This window comes from Chaetodon trifascialis, chromosome 22 (genome assembly GCF_039877785.1).
Source record: "Chaetodon trifascialis isolate fChaTrf1 chromosome 22, fChaTrf1.hap1, whole genome shotgun sequence".
Classification (NCBI taxonomy): Eukaryota; Metazoa; Chordata; class Actinopteri; order Chaetodontiformes; family Chaetodontidae; genus Chaetodon; species Chaetodon trifascialis.
Genome location: NC_092077.1, coordinates 4,892,165 through 4,908,806, shown reverse-complemented (window position 1 = coordinate 4,908,806; position 16,642 = coordinate 4,892,165). Strand labels below are relative to the sequence as shown.

Below are 16,642 nucleotides of genomic sequence, written 5' to 3'. Positions count from 1 at the left end.
TGCTGGTTTTAGTCTGTTTCCAGAGCTCAAATTGAGCAGATCATCAGGACAGTGCAGGTCCTGACCTGGCTCATGGGCTCTGCTTGTATTTGAGGGTCTGGACCTTTGCTGTTTGCTCTTAATGTTCTTTGATAAGTTACGTTCAAAGGCAAAACAGGATCCTCTTCCTAACATAATGCAATTAATGGATTTCAGAGCCACATAGAGAGGAAGCAGCAGTCATCCAGGCAGCAGAGGCGAGATGATGCAAGCGGGAGCGAAGCAGTATGTGGTGGCCAGGCCGGTGTACTCAGAGGACTCCTTCGCAGAGAAGCATGAGAAGGTCTACAGGCACCGCAAGACTATGCTGGATCATGTCAAGCAGTACTTCACGTAAGGAACACGCAATGGTTTTTGGCTTTTGGCACGATGATGAACTTAAAGGGGAGTCTGGGAAAAGTTGATCTTCTGGGTGAAAAATTCCAGTACAGCACGCTGTCAATCACTTGTACTCATTTTATCTACAAAGTTTTGGTCCTCAGACATTTTCATATAGACAGGGTGGTAAGTCAAATATGTACAGTGATGGCATTTTTTTTGGTTCTTCTCTAATTTTGATCCAAAGCACCTGCTTATGAGGCTTTCCATTGTGCAAGAGCTTTGAAGAAATTGTTTGTACAAAGTATAAAATGCATGTGAGGTTCTTGGAAAGTTGTCCAGCGGGGTTATGGCAAACAGTCTGTTGCTTAAGATAAATGTACCCTGTAAAATCTAACATTTTGTTTCAACTTAAAAATATGAGTGAAAGGGCTGCCTTAAAAAGTTAAGTGAAAAAAAAAAAAAAAAAAAATGTTATCTTGATTAAATATTCCTTGTTGTGTAAACATCTGCGTTAGTTTGGATGATCTAGATTTCATAATTGACTTAACTCCTTCGGGTAGTTGTCTGAACTAGTATATCTATTTCAGCTTAGTTAAAATGGTCAGTTGTGTAAACCTTTTGTTTCAGTTAAGTTGACTTGGATTTATTAATTGATTGAACTGCTTAGGGTCGTTGTTTGAATTTGCAAATGTATTTTTGCTTAATTAAAAGTGTCAGGTCATTTGAATTAAGTGAATTAATCTATTGAACATATCCAAGATTTCTTTGAACTTAAAGGTCCATTTCAACCTAACTAATGTAGCCAGTTGTAGTGATTTGACGCATTAAAAGGCAGGTTTTTATGTCATGGCTGACAGCTCAGCTCTGCTCATGACTGAGTCTACCAGCTGTATGGGCAAGAACTCAATACTTTGCCTCCAAATAACGTCACCAGCGCAAGATAGAAGCACTTGAATCTGGGATATTTAGGTTTCATTTTGGATAGTGGGAGGAAGTGGAGACGAGCTGGCATGTCAGTGATTGCACAGGACCCCCTATTTGGGGTTCAGATCTGAGGATAAAAAAGGCACCACAAAACATATCTAAACTCAACAGAAAAGCAAAAGAAAACTCACCAAAAATTCACAGAGTAAAGTATTTTAACGAAACAAAATGTCGTAGACGACGGCCTCCCAACATCCATGCGGCCTCCAGGTTGCGTCCAAAAAGGGGGATTGGAGGGACAGAGCACGTGTTATCGACACGCAGCTGCCCATAATGCATTTCAAGTCACAAAAATGTGATGACGTAGGCGTTTTAATCCCGGCACTGTCTCCAAAGTCAGGTTGGCACACATTACTAATTCAGTTGGACCTGGATTTTCAATTTAGCATTTATTTTATAGTTGAGGTGTTTTTAACTTAGAATTTCATGTTATTATAACAACCTCAGTAATCATTTGTCCTACTGACATAGAATAATAAGGTAAAATAACAAACAGGCAAAATCACATTTTACAGTGTATGTTTACTTATAGTAGTCATAGTAACAGAAAGTTTAAAAAGTATCATTTTACTCTGGTAAGATCTTTTTACAGATCAGATAAACAGACAGTTGAGCTTCAGAGAATGTTCATCCATTACTTTATCTATTTAACACCGACTCTTCTTTATGCTATTGCACCATTGCAGATGTGATGCCAAACGAGCCAAGAATGCAGCTCTCTCTCTTCTGCCAATAATCAGCTGGATAAAAATCTACCAAATCAAAGAGTGGCTGCTCAGTGACGTTGTGTCTGGTGTTAGCACTGGAATGGTAGCTGTTCTGCAAGGTAAAATGTGTTTCACTTTACAGTATCTGAATGTAAATCCAAATTGGAGTAATAGAGGTATATTAACAGCCTAAATGCAATTCTGTATTTTCTCATGTCACTGGCAAATGTGGAAAACAAAAGGTACAAATTTACCTCACATCTGAGTCTTTCTGTTCTGTATATCTCTATCTAATATAATATCTCAAGCACTGCTGGTCATATTTTGACAAAACCTGCATGGATGATGTGTCTCTATTACACTATTACAGTGTCAGAAAGTCCCAATTCTCGATCAAATGTGGGTGTTATTATTAAAGGTCAAACATGTCTCCCCCTTCTGGCACTAAGAGTAATTACACAAACACTGTCGCTAATGACGCCATACACTCCGTCATACTCCTGGGAGCCTACTGTGTCACTGTGGTTGCTCCGCCAAACCAATCATTACTGGAGAGAGATTTACCTGGTAGTGACAGGCTCAATCAGCACTGTGTGAACTTGCTTGGGCTTGAATGTAATGGATGTTCTCACTGACAAAAGAGACCTAGATGTCAGTTATCATTACTGGGTGTGTTCGCAAGTGGTCCTCTTTCTCATTGACCAGGGTGTCACAGAGGTCTGTCCACAGATCAGCAGTAGAGTTAACAATAGAGGGTGTACAGAGAAATGATGCATTTTGATACTGTGGCTGGCCAGTGTGTGAGATAAAGATGAAACTTTTATAATTATCAGCAGCTTCATTCCCACTGCATGACCTAACTGAAGGGGGTAGAGAAATGCATCTTTGATCACATAGGGTTGGTATCAGTAGAAAAAAATCCAGTGTTTGAACATTCCTCAGGAGGGGGTGGACAGGAATATTGTTACTGATTTGCCTGAATGACTCCGTGTACGTACGTGTTTTAAGGAGTCTTTTTACTACTACACTACATGCGCTGCTGTAAATCTCACCTGTGCCTGAGCAAAAAAAAAATTGATTGATAATACACGATAATCTTACAGTCAACCTTTCTCCTGCTATCTGAGTCATGTAGAAAGATAACGGCGTTATCCTTAGCAGCAGGTCACGGTTATCGTCCAAAGAGAAACACTGTTTTTATTAAGTTTTAAATCATCCTTTGTATTTTCAACATGAGCTTTGGAAAGTATAAAATGCAGTGTTTGCCTCATCAGAGAAGTGAAAAAAATAAGAGCATCACGCTGTAAATCTGTATAACATGCACATGGTTTTCTCTTTCAGGTCTGGCCTACTGTCTGCTCGCCTCTCTGCCACCCTGGTACGGCCTCTTCTCTGCCTTCTTCCCTGTTATCATTTACTTTTTCCTGGGCACTTCCAGACACATCTCAGTTGGTCCATTTCCAGTCTTGTGTCTGATGATCGGCACAGTGGTCACTAAGCTGGTCCCGGAGGAGGGCCCAGCCGCCAACATCACAGGGTTTGAGGGCCTGACCAGAGACGAACAGAGAGTGTTGGTGGCTTCTTCTCTGACCTTCCTCATTGGTATCATGCAGGTGAAACACGCTCACCACAAGCACACAGATCATCCCTCCAACAGCTAAATCATCACAAATAAACATTCCCCTCTCAATCCAACAATTAAAGTTTTCGTGTGTACAAAATGAAAAGTTTGTGTTGGGGCAGCAGGGAAACACAGTGATTAGGAGATTCTTCTATAAAACAAGCTGAGCCAGCTTTAAAGTCCTGTTACAACATGAATCTGTCCTGTTTCAGCTCCAATAATCTTTCCATAGTCAAAAGCAGAGCAATTTACATGCTCAGCTGAGTTGAAGGTCCAGTGTATAGAATCTGAGGGGATCTACAGTTGTGTTTTCATTGGTGTATAATCACCTGAAAATAAGAAAAGTGTGTTTTCGTTATCATTATCATCATCTCTCTGTCTTTTCCAGCTGGCAATGGGTGTCCTGCAGGTGGGCTTTGTGGTGATGTACCTGTCTGACACTCTGGTGTCTGGCTTCACCACAGCAGCTGCTATCCACATCCTGGTGTCCCAGCTCAAGTTTGTGTTGGGACTGGAAGTCCCAGGCATCAGTGGACCTCTTGCTATCATATATGTAAATATGAGTTTAAAGATTTCTTGCGGTTTATCACAGTCAGAGAATGTGATTCATCTATCAGACTTGATTTCCTTGTCTTTTTCAGACCCTGGAGATCATCTTCAATAAGATAACCTCCAGCAACGTGTGTGACGTGGTGATCGCCTTGGTGATCATGGTAGTGGTGTTTATTGTGAAGGAGTTAAATGATAGATTCAAATCCAAGCTGCCGGTACCCATCCCTATAGAGGTCATCATGGTGAGCAACATTGTGCAACATGATCCTTATAAATTTTTCCATAACCTGAGGTGCTGAAGCTTGTTAGCTATATAAACTAATATATGATAATGCATATTTTGGTTGTGACTTTTATGACTGTGCTGGACTGGACTGCCATCCATAACAATCATTAATCTGATTTATGAGATAACGTAGGCCACATAAAAGAAAGTGTTCAGGTCACAATCGCTCAACCAAGAGTTGGTATCTCTCATTTTGGCACTTATCCATGAGTCAGGCCTAACAACTTGTATCATTTCTCCCCCAGACTGTCATTGCTTGTGGAGTTTCATACGGATTTGACTTCAGGACAAGATATGGCATTAATGTTGTGGGCTATATTCCAAAAGGGTAAGACATGCATGCATAGCAACGCCATCAGTTATGATTAAACTTCAAGGCTGAGCAGCCGCTTTATAATGGGAGGTGCCCGACCAAACTCAGATGATCTTTTTTCCCTGTTAAAACGATCTAGCAAGCCACGTGATGTTTTTGGTGACATGGTACTGACACAGATTTCATATGAAAATAGAAATTACAGTTAAAAAAAGTTAACATGAGTGAGACGTGAGAATTTCAGAGGAAACACTGTCTCGTAGCCTTTGGTCCTAAATGTGCACTGGCAGCAGGCAAATTGACAGCATTGCTCACCCAGCTTTCCAGATTGCTGCATTTCCTTGATTTACTATGAACAGCACTGATAGAAGTTTCATGAACAGTAAAATAAGATAAGGTGGAACTTTATTGTCTGTGATCGGCTGGCGACCGGTCCAGGGTGTACCCCGCCTCCCGCCCACTGACAGCTGAGATAGGCTCCGGCCCCCCCGCGACCCAGGAAGGGATAAGCGGCATAGAAAATGGATGGATGGATGGAACTTTATTGTTCCCACGCCAGGGAAATTAAGTTGTTACAGCGAGCAAGTATTGAAAATAAGCAAAAACAGTGGAATAGAAGGATCAAAGATAATAACAAAAAAAACTTGTCTGAGGTTAATACACAGTATAGTTAGGTGGGTAGTTTGGAACAGTTTAGGACCATTTCTTCAGCAGGAGGTAGTTTCTTTTTCTTCTCTCTCTCTCTCTTTTTTTTTTTTAAATTTATTTTCTTTTAGTAACATACACACACGTGCCGGCTGGGCACAAAGACATACAACATAAGATAACAAAACATGACGAGGGGAGGATTTATGCATTAAGTAAAACAACATAACATACAACATAAGCATATCATGCATAAAAATACAAAGATACTACTAGAGCTACTTGAAGGTAGGCATTTCTTATTAAAGGATTTGACCTTATCTTTGTGATCTATATGAAATCAGGTCTTACACTTGACACATATCTGAGCCATTTTGACCAATTCTCTTCAGAAATATCAGTTTGGTTTCTTAGTTTGAATGTAATTCTCTCCATAACATATATATTATAAATTATATCGATCCACTCATTTATTGTCGGTTTGTCTTTCTTAGGCCATTTTCTGGTCAGAGCCTTTTTACACCCCACTAACAACACACTCAAAAGGTATTTGTCCCGCTTTGTATATTCAAATCCATCCAGATCACACAGGTACTGTACATGACTTTGAAGTTTAGAGTCCTTTTAAAGACAGCCTCCAGGACCCCAAGAATCTCTCTCCAAAATGGAGTCACAGAGGGACAGCTCCAAAAAATATGAAAGTGATTTGCTGAAGTATTCCCACAGGACCTCCAACATACAGTCTGATTTAAATAGTTAGACTTTGTTGCTGGAGAGCAAAAGAATCGAGTTGCATTTTTCCAGCTGAATTCTCTCCAGGAGGGGAGCTTGTCACTGACCACTGCTGTCTGCAAGTCCTGTCCCATTCCTCTTGTGAAACTGTGAAACCTCCCTCTGCTTCCCATCTTTCATCAATATCCAAAGTATGATCACCCCCAAGATTTTGGAGAGCTGAGTACAGTTTGGATATTATCTTTTGGAGGGTGACATTCCTGTAGGCTCCCTGAAAAATATTAAGAATTATCTCCCTCCCTGAAGCAACATCCCTTGGGAATTTCTTGCTCATAAAATCCCTGATTTGTAAATATCTAAAGTGATCTTGATTTTGTAGACCAAATTTTTCTTCATGGAAACTCAAAACCTTATCCGTATCTAAGAGTGTACAATATGCTGTAAGTCCATTTTCTGTCCAATTTCTGAACCTTGTGTCATAATTATTCATGATCATATGCAAACCATTTAAACAGTTCGGTTCTTCTCTTTAGTTGATATTTTTTAATTATTTCACCCCATGTTGTCAAAGACCCAATTATAAGTGTGTTGTTGGGGTCCGACAGGTGATTAATTAATGAAGGATCTCCAACTAAATTATTAACTGATAGTCATTTTCCCATTGCCATTTCTATTTCTTTCCATTTCAATCTATAATTTGTTGTACACCATCCCACTAATGGCTGGATCTGAGCTGCTCTGTAATATTTTCTCAAACAGGGGAGGACTAATCCACCTTTCTCTTTTGGTAATTGTAGAGTTTCATATTTTATTCTTGGCTTCTTCCCTGCCCATATAAATCTGGAAAGAATTTTATCCCCCTCTCGAAAATGCAATTCTGGTTTCTCTATTGGTATTGAGTGAAATAGATATAAAAGTCTTAAAATGTTCATTTTAACCGAATCTATACGAGAACTGATATTTAGATAAGGGATCAAGTTCCTGCCCTGCAATCGACTGGTGACCGGTTCAGGGTGTACCCCACCTCTCGCCCGTTGACAACTGGGATAGGCTCCAGCCCCCCCGCAACCCCGAAATGGGATAGTCAGGTATAGACAATGGGTGGATGGATGGATGGATGGATCAAGTTCCATCTAATGTCTGCTATAATTTCTTTTTTGAGGGGGCCATAGTTTTTTTTTCTTCTAGTTTTGATATGTCTAAAGGAAGGAGAATTCCCAAATATTTTATAGAGCTTTTGTCCCAGTCTAGATGGTACCTGGAGCTGAGACATTGAGGGGGATCAAAGTGAAAACTAAGGACCTGAGTTTTTTTCTTGTTTAATTTATATCATATGACCCATACTTATATAAAAAAGACATCAATGCTGGCTGAGATTCTGTTGGGTTTGAAAGGCTAACAAGCGCATCGTCCGCAAACAGGGCCAGCTTTTGTTCACCTACTGCCATGTTTAAACCTGTGATCTTGTTGTTCTGTCTAATCCATTGTGCCAATGGCTTGTTCAGGGTAAGGTTTTAAAACATTGTTTTTCAATGTTGTGAACACCGCAAATGACAGTCCATTTACCTCTATTATTGACTGGGGGCATAAGCATAAAGATACACTGAGAGATATACTGTGTCTCAAAAGTTATGCGCTGTCTTTCTAACTGAGACACATCTTCAGTATAGTATATTAGTATATTATATGAAATCCATAACACTCACAACACACAAGAATGTCAGATATCACAAAAATATTTCAACATAACGCACTAATATCCTTTCTCCAGGTACGAGGCTCCCATTGCCCCAAACCTGCAAATCTTCCAGCGAACAGCAGTGGATGCATTTCCCATGGCCATAGTGGGTTTTGCCGTCGCCTTCTCCGTGGCAAAAGTCTATTCTATAAAACACGATTACACCATAGATGGAAACCAGGTATGGAGTCAGCCTGATTCACACAAAGTAAAAGCTGCTGTGCAGGTTTAATCAGAGCTTAGATAACAGGACAAGTTTTCTCCCTTGCCTGGCTGTAGGAGCTGATAGCTTTTGGAGTCAGCAACATCTTTGGCGGTTCCTTCAAGTCCATGGCTGCGAGTACAGCACTTTCCAGGAGCGCAGTGCAGGAGAGCACAGGTGGCAAGACACAGGTAAACTAATATCACATGTGTTTTTGTTCCTCAAAACAGTTATTCTACTCACATGGTATTGTACCCTTTGCTAGATTTAGCTTCACTTAGTACAAAGACTGAAAATGAGATTGGAAACAGCCCATAAAACCACAGTGTTGTAGCATGCTAACCAGTGAGCTTCAGAAGTGCGAGGAGGTGGAGCTTGTTACCTTTGGACTGAGCCAGGGTAGCTGTTCGAACTGTTCCTATAAGTACAATTTTGAGGAATTTGTCCTTAGTATTTCAGCGCTTTTAGGTTTTGGGGGGGGGGGGGGGGGGGTGTTTTTTTTTTTTTCAAATCATCAGTGCCATCAAAATGTGATGCCTTTTTATAAACTACTGAACAGTATATAAAGTAATAAAAAATTAGCTTCAGCAACACCATTAGAATTTTGCTTGAAAGCAACAGTAATAATGTTCCAATAATGAAATATATAATAGTTAAAGGGGCCATTCTTCTGCACAATAAATAGCATGATAAGTACTTTAAATTTTACTTGCTCTTAGTATCATTAAATCGTAATATTACTTCATTATAAGCTGAACTTTCCAAATGCAAAACATATAACCTACATATGTGAAGAGGGCTTATAAGCATAAGATTGATAGAATATGCAGGCGGTCAAATCCCTGAAAACACTGGTAGCACTATGTGGAAGAACAAAACTTTAATATGATTTCCAACAAGTCACAGTGAGGGACCAATAAATTATTTCAAACAACATTGACCTCTAGTGTTTGGCGAACGGGGTGTGATATTTCTACCAATAGTTATCTAATTAGCAAAATTGAAATAGAAAAGTAAGGCAGAGGTATTTTTTACAGATTAACTAAAACTCAGTTTAGTGAGACTGAAATTTGCTCAGGGTAATGGAGTCAGTAATCTGAAAGCTCTTCCTGTTTCATGTTTGTTATGTGGTTCTTTATATTGGGATAATGCATTAAAACACACTTTTTTTTTGAGGCATAATAAAAAAGGACCAACATGTAGAAAGGAAAGGAGTGAGGAATGTCTTGGACCATTTTTTCTTATCCCTAAATTTCTGTTTTAGCTTATTTAAGACATGAGGCACCAAGATATTCATCATCTCTGTAATTTAACATGCCATCTTCTTACCTTCCTTTTCAGATAGCTGGTTTACTGTCAGCTATCATTGTGATGATTGTCACACTGGCCGCTGGATTCCTCCTGGATCCTCTCCCGAAGGTAAACCTCAGAACTTCCTAATACTCATAAGTTTTTAGAGTCTCGACTGGCTGAAAAGTAACCTTTGACCCATTATTTGAACAGTCTGTGCTGGGTGCTGTGGTCCTCGTCAACCTGAAGGGCATGCTGATGCAATTTAGGGACATCCCATACCTGTGGAGGAGGGACAAACCAGATTGTGTAAGTTCTAAATAGTTAGAAAGAAAGATTTAAAAGCCAAAAATCTCTGCGTTTGAAGACTGATCATGATTCTTATGTTGCACTTGGCAATAAAAAAGATGGCGTGCTGCCCCTCTTGAAAAACCTCTCTTACCACCTTTGTCCAGGTGGTGTGGTTAGTTACCTGTATTGCATCCACTTTGCTGGGGCTGGATCTTGGCTTGGCTGTAGGCCTCGGTGTGGAGCTGATCAGTGTCGTCCTCAGAGCTCAGTTGTAAGTATCTGGTCAACTTTTTAATTTTTCTTTACACATAACGTTGAAATGGGTTTAATTTTAATTTTTTCTTAGCTTCTGACTTTCTTTTGAATCTTGGCAACATTTTCCTTTTGGTAAATGTCAAGTCTGAACTGTTTCCTGTCTGGCGAAAGTGCTCCAATTTATGAGACTCTGGGGATGGCAATGCTGGTTGGTTGGTCCACCACTTTGGTCTAGGCTGAAAAATCTCATCAACAATTGGATGGACTGCAATTCAATTTAAGGTTCACAGACACTATACGCTAATAACTTTGGTGAGTCGCAGTCTTTTCCTATAGAACCACCATGAGGTCCACATTTGGGGTTTTAAGTGAAAAGAATGAATGAAAGCAACAATTGGATCAACTGACACAAAATTTGGTACATACACTTTTGGTAGAATACTTTAATTTATAGTCAAATAGTTACAAACTAATTACATTCCCATTAGTCTCAGGTGTATATTGTGTTTAGTGCAAATAAGCAAATGTTAGCATGCTCACATCCTAATGTAAAGATGATGCAAATAGAAGACATTACCAGCGAAACATCGGCCTGTTAGCATTGTCATTGTATGTTAGCATGCTAACATATATTTAGGGTATATATCCTCAGTGGAATACATAATGAGGTCGAGGAAAGACGTGAAGGAGAATTCATAAGGACTAAGGAAAGGACAACCATGGTGTTAAGAGTGTAACTGTACTTACACTCACTACATCATTATGCAACACCGGATGTTACTGACATAAGTCTGCCATGATGAAACTACAGTGTTCCAAAGATGCACTATTAAAAGTGTATTTAAGATACTTTGCCCCATGCATTCTTGCGCTTTACTACCAAGGTTGGAATTGGAATAAAAAAAAGCAATATAGGTATGGATGCTGGAAATAGGAGCGCTGAGGCGACAGAAGAAACCCTTAATCCAGGAAAGATTAAAAAAACATCAGTTTATAAGACAGTGTAATACAGACTTGCAGAAGAAACAGAGTGTGAGAATAAGGACACAAGTGTCAACTTGATCTAAAACCTTCCTTAGATCACGAAGACTGATGTTACTTTACAGTTGTTTGTCAGTGAAGTGTATGAACTCCAGTGCAGACCTGGATCTGGATCCTCACTGCACTGCTTTACGAGAAAATATGATGAACTGGCCTTTGGTCACATCTCCAGCCCACATCCAGCTGCTGTCTCAGGTCATTTCACTCAGCGAGGAACATTCCTAAACAAAAGAGACTATTCCACTGTAACCTTTGTCTTGCCCACAAGTTTTCATTTCTTGTTTTCTTCAGTCCTCGCTGCAGTGTGCTGGCCAACATCAGAGAAACTGATATCTACAAAGACAGAAAGGACCATATTGAAGTAAGCTGATGTGTGTCAATAACTTGAATTTCGAATGAATAGTTGGAAATTTTGTGGTGGATTGTTACATTCACAGACTGTATGAAAGGTGTGAAAATAGCTGCTGTGACGTCACCGACTGGTTTGTGGCTGAGTTTGAAATTTTGGCTGTTTGGCTGTTGACTACCACAATTGGATGACATGGTGGAGCTGCAGCCCAGTGGGGCCAGTGATCAGCTAACACTAGCACCTGCTAGCTAGCTTGGTTAGCAAGGTGCACATGTAGTTAATTAACTCTGATATTAACTGGTAATATGTATAATAAAGATGATAATGACAATACTGATGATAATAAACAAAATAAGTATAAATAATAAAACCATAAAATTATAAAATGCAAACAAAAGCCAGATTGAAGAGATAGGTTTTCAGTTAATAATATCAAGAAAAAAAGTAGCAAAGTACACAGCTTGAAAGCAGCATCACCAAATGTTTTTGTTATGCTTTGTGACAAAGCCATAACAGAAGAACAGGAAGACCTAAGGGTTCATAAACCAACAGGTACAAGGTGCAAGGCCCTGTAATGCCTTATAAACTAATAAAAGGATTTTAAACTCAGTAGCAACAAAACAATAGCTAACAGGTGACCAATGACAAGGCTTAGATAGACTTAATGTGTGCCCTCTTTGTTTGTGTGTGTGTTCGTGAGTACACCAGAAAGGAGAGCGTTTCAATAGTCTAGCCTGCTGGTTTTAAGAGACTGAAGCAATTTGGGAAATTGGAGTTGTTCTTCAAATGATGAAAGACACCTTGCTCATCAGCAAATTAAAATCAGTTAAAAATCATTCCTAGATCCTGCTTCCTGGTTTGAGTTGAGTCCTAGTGTATTTGGTTTGAGGCGAGTTTCTCTCTCTGAGCCTTTGAACCAGTGATCAGTACTTCTGTTTTATCCTTGTTGAGCTGTAAAAAAAACTGTGACATTACAGCTTATATATTAAATACAGATAACAAGTCAGTCAGTCTGCCCGGTGTCATGGCCAGGAGACATGGCCACAAGGGGTGACATGCCGCCTGAGGACACTGCCCAGGGCTGGCATGCACAAATTAAAACCTGTCACTCCTAAAGTTCATCCTTGTGGTGAAGTTGGTTGAGTTTAAAAAGGTTGGTGGAGGTTCTGAAATTGCATAATTTCAAAATGGACATCATGCTGTGTTGGAGAAGACTTCAAACTAGTGACTAAGATCATAAACTCATTAGGAGATGTTTACTGAGGTAATAAACCAAGTTTGAAGTGGGGCTATAGAGTTCTGTACCACCAGTGGAGTCGTCCCCTGTTGGATTTAAGGCACTTACACACTGGGCTTCCCTTTTCAGACGAGGGGGTTCTGTTCACTTCTTTTGTACAGTCTATGGTTACATGGCTCCTCCTTCCTGTCTGTTTTATGTTTGCATCTTATGAGTTATACTTTATATAATTTGGGTATAATGCTAATGACTCTCTCCAGATGTATGAACCAGAGGGAGTGAAGATATTCAGGATTCCATCACCGATCTTCTTTGCCAACATTGACTTCTTGAGGAGCAAACTGGTGGAAGCTGTAAGTACAACTGTGGCTACAGATTGTGCTTTCCATCTTAGCTACTCGTGTTTCTAAGACAGCATCTTGTTGAATGGAAAATACCATGAATGTGCTATTGAAGGTCGTGTTGTAAAGAGACCGCTTTATAGATCTTATCTTTGACCTGACTCCATCTCTAAAACTTCTGGTGTACTTCCCACTAATGTCTTCTCAGCTTGGCTTCAGCCCACTGAGAGTGTTGAGGAAGAGGAATAAAGCACTGAGGAAGATCCGGAAACTGCTGAAGAAGGGAGACCTGCAGTGGACATCAGTAAGTAATAGCTTTGACCTTGTTCAGTTGTAACAACGACACTCTTGCTGTGGCTGCTGTTGTCTCTTCTTGTTTTGGTTTGATGACTCTGTGCAGGTCACCAATAAACAATGGAAACATTAACATTACTGTCACTTGAATGTTGATATTGAAAGCAAATCACTTCTGTAAATCAACATATAGCCTAATATAAGATATATTTTTTACATATAAAATCTATGTACTATGTAAATCTCGTGGAGCCTTCCGAGATTTTACTCACCAATCAGAAACTCTACCCACATTTGGTACTTGTTGGCTGTTAATTTCAGCTGTGGGGACTTGCCACCATACTGATTTATGTTCTCAACCAGCTATTACACATAGCCATAAATAATATACATTCTCTACTGGCCTTCATCTCAACTAGTAATCTCACTGATTTGTGTTAAATGTTGACATTAGCATTTGCATAGACTGGAGTTTTTGCTTTGTTTCAGCTCAAAATGATCCCAAGCAGGACAGCCAAGTCCATGTTATTAATGTGAAAGTGAATTTTTTTTTCCTGGACTGAAAAGTTGATATATGATGGCATTATATATGATGGACTTGATATTCCTTTGTGTTTCATCAAAAGCATGAACAATATGTTACCTTTACAGACAGGCTTCCTGAATAAGTCATTTGGACCTATTAATGAGTCAGAAGATGAGAGCAACTTGGAGGAGCTGGACCTGCCGACTGACTTCAAGGACCTTCCTGCCCGGATCGACTGGAACGGCAAGCTCCCTGCGAACATCATTGTCCCCACAGTGGACATCCATAGCCTGGTCCTGGACTTTGCTGCTGTCTCCTTCCTGGACATTTCTGCTCTGAAGGGACTCAAAACGGTGAGTTGTGCATTTACAGCAGCAACACACACAGTGATTTTACTCATGCAATTCTTCTCTTTAACTTTAACTTTTAACTTTTGCAGGCGATAAAAGAGCTGGTCCGGGTTGAGGTTGAGGTCTACATTGTAGCTTGTGATCGTAAGTATGAACCCACAGGATTTAAGCCCTGAATCACTCAAACAGACCTGTGGCAAGCTTATCACTCTCTGTGGCATAAATGCTGGTTTTTGCATATCATGACATCATTACTTGTAACATCAGATTTTATTATGAAGGACTTCTTCAAATAAAAATGAAAGATATAGCTGACTCTATGAATGCAAGACCCATCATTTGATATTACAGAAGCAAGCAGCTACTTTGAATATTGCTTAGCAAGGTCACGTCTCTCTGTTATTTTATACTGTAACAAAAAAATGGAGACACCAGAAGGCCAGAAGAGCTTGTTTTTGTGTGAAGTGCATGCGTTAAGTTTGCGGAAGCAGCAGCACTTGGCCTGAATTGGCCGTCAGGAATTTAGACTTGCAAAATAGCTTCTACTTTCTACTGCTGCTTTTACTGTGCCCTTGGTTAGCAACTTGTGCATTCACTTCACTTAATGATTGTTTATCCTCAAATGCTTTCTGCCCTATTGTCAAGCATGTTTTTGTGCAATCAAATGTTCAGCATGTGCTAATTTAGTATTTGTTACATACCAGCCGACTGGTTTTACAGTAGATAATAGCCCACTTAGTCACAATCTCTCTTTAAAGTAAGCCAACTTCATGACAGATTCTTTGTCTCCCAATTCTTTATAGACCTATGAATGAAGTACTTTGACTAACTTCTTCTCTTCACCTGCAGAGTACATCCTGGAGAAACTGCATAACTGCTGCTTCTTTGATGATGAAGTTCAGCCATCAATGTTCTTCCTGACGATACATGACGCCATGCTGCACATCCTTGAGAGACATCCAGAATCTACAGAGAAGAAATCTGACTTGGACAGGGTAAAGAAGACAAGGCTTACAATTTTTGGAGGAAAAAATTCCACATATTAGTGCTGTGAATATGTACTTAACTCTTTGTGTTGTTCTGCAGATTATAACAACAGTCACCGTTCACCACCCTGCAGGCCATTTGAGGAGCAGAGATAGAAATGTAAGTGTACGGTTTTCATCTCCAAAGCCCTCTGATCAACACACAGAAATTACAAAATCCACGACAGTTAGCCATCTTTACTACCTGAAATACTCATTGTTCAAATGTGAGGCCTTAGGCTTTGATGGAAATCATTAAAACAGTTCCATGATTCATGTTTTCATTTTGTAACAGCACATTTTCAACAGCTCCATGTGTGACAAATGCTGAAACACAACCCTTTCTTCTCACACAGGCTCCAGAAACCAAGTTCTAACTTGTCAGTGAGGAGACAATGATTTCTGGGAGAAAACACCAAAAAAGACCAAAGAAGAAACAAATGTTTTACAGATGATGCTGTACAATACACTAATGTAATTAATAATAAGATACTGTTTCTGACAATCTAAGTTTACAAATAGATTATTTACTGTTATGTAAGAAAACAAATTTCTTTGTTTTATACTGTATATAGTGAATTTGTAGAAATGTTAGGTGCAATATATTTTTTATGTTGTAAAGTTATTATTACTGTCATGATAATTACCTTTTTGGCACACTGTTCTAATAATAATAAAAAAAATAAATAAAATAAAAATCTTAAAATTTTGTTTTTTGCTTACTGTTAAAAGACTGTCATCACATTCAACTCACATATTTTGGTACTGGGATTGTTGCATCTAAATATGTGACAAGATATTTTTCCAATCAGAATTGAGCAGATTTTCATCCATCAGATGGGATGGGCTGACTCAGAACTTCTCTTAAACTGCTGCACCAGTCTGATGAACCTCATATGGTCCAATATCACACAGTAACAAAGTTTTGATATGGTAGTACTTTCTTTGATTTCAGTATTTCAAGTATCAGCCAACCTTTTGGATGTCCCTTTTCAGGGGACTTCACGCTGATCATGGAGTCAGTGAGCCCACACAACAGGAACATATTCTAGTTTTCCTCACTGATAAACAATGCTGATAGAGGGGAGAAAAAAAGAGAAAACATGTGATTGTCACAGATCATTTTTAAGCCAAACTTCTATACAAAGGAAATGAACACCTCAAATTGAAACTAACCAAGTCCTGCCCAAAAAAAACCTCAATATTTTAGAAAACCCTCTGATCCCATAGTTTGAACTTCAATTCAATTCAATTCAATTTTATTTGTATAGCGCCAAATCACAACAGAAGTTGTCTCAGGACACTTTCCATATAGAGCTGGTACAGACCAAGCTCTTTTATCTACAAAGAAACCAACAATTCTTGAACTTGACCGAAACAGATAGGAAATGAAATGGCATATAAACACAATGATTCACAAAGCTGCTTGAGTTAATGATTGAGCAGAGTTAAGACAAAACTGAGAGAGGGATGAGATTGATCTCTGATCACAGATTAGATAGA

General features: G+C 39.3%; 1 protein-coding gene across 1 annotated transcript; it reads left to right on the top strand.

Annotated features, from left to right (window-relative positions):
* Positions 1-241: 241 nt before the first annotated feature.
* LOC139350447 (chloride anion exchanger-like) lies at positions 242-15,552 on the top strand. Its single transcript, XM_070991868.1, has 19 exons — positions 242-372; positions 2,031-2,170; positions 3,393-3,664; positions 4,061-4,225; positions 4,314-4,466; positions 4,756-4,838; positions 7,972-8,119; positions 8,218-8,331; positions 9,482-9,559; positions 9,644-9,739; positions 9,886-9,992; positions 11,309-11,378; positions 12,864-12,956; positions 13,153-13,248; positions 13,890-14,117; positions 14,204-14,258; positions 14,964-15,109; positions 15,201-15,266; positions 15,496-15,552. The coding sequence occupies exons 1-19, from the start codon at positions 242-244 to the stop codon at positions 15,514-15,516; spliced, it is 2,262 nt and encodes a 753-aa protein (XP_070847969.1). The 3' UTR covers positions 15,517-15,552.
* Positions 15,553-16,642: the final 1,090 nt, after the last annotated feature.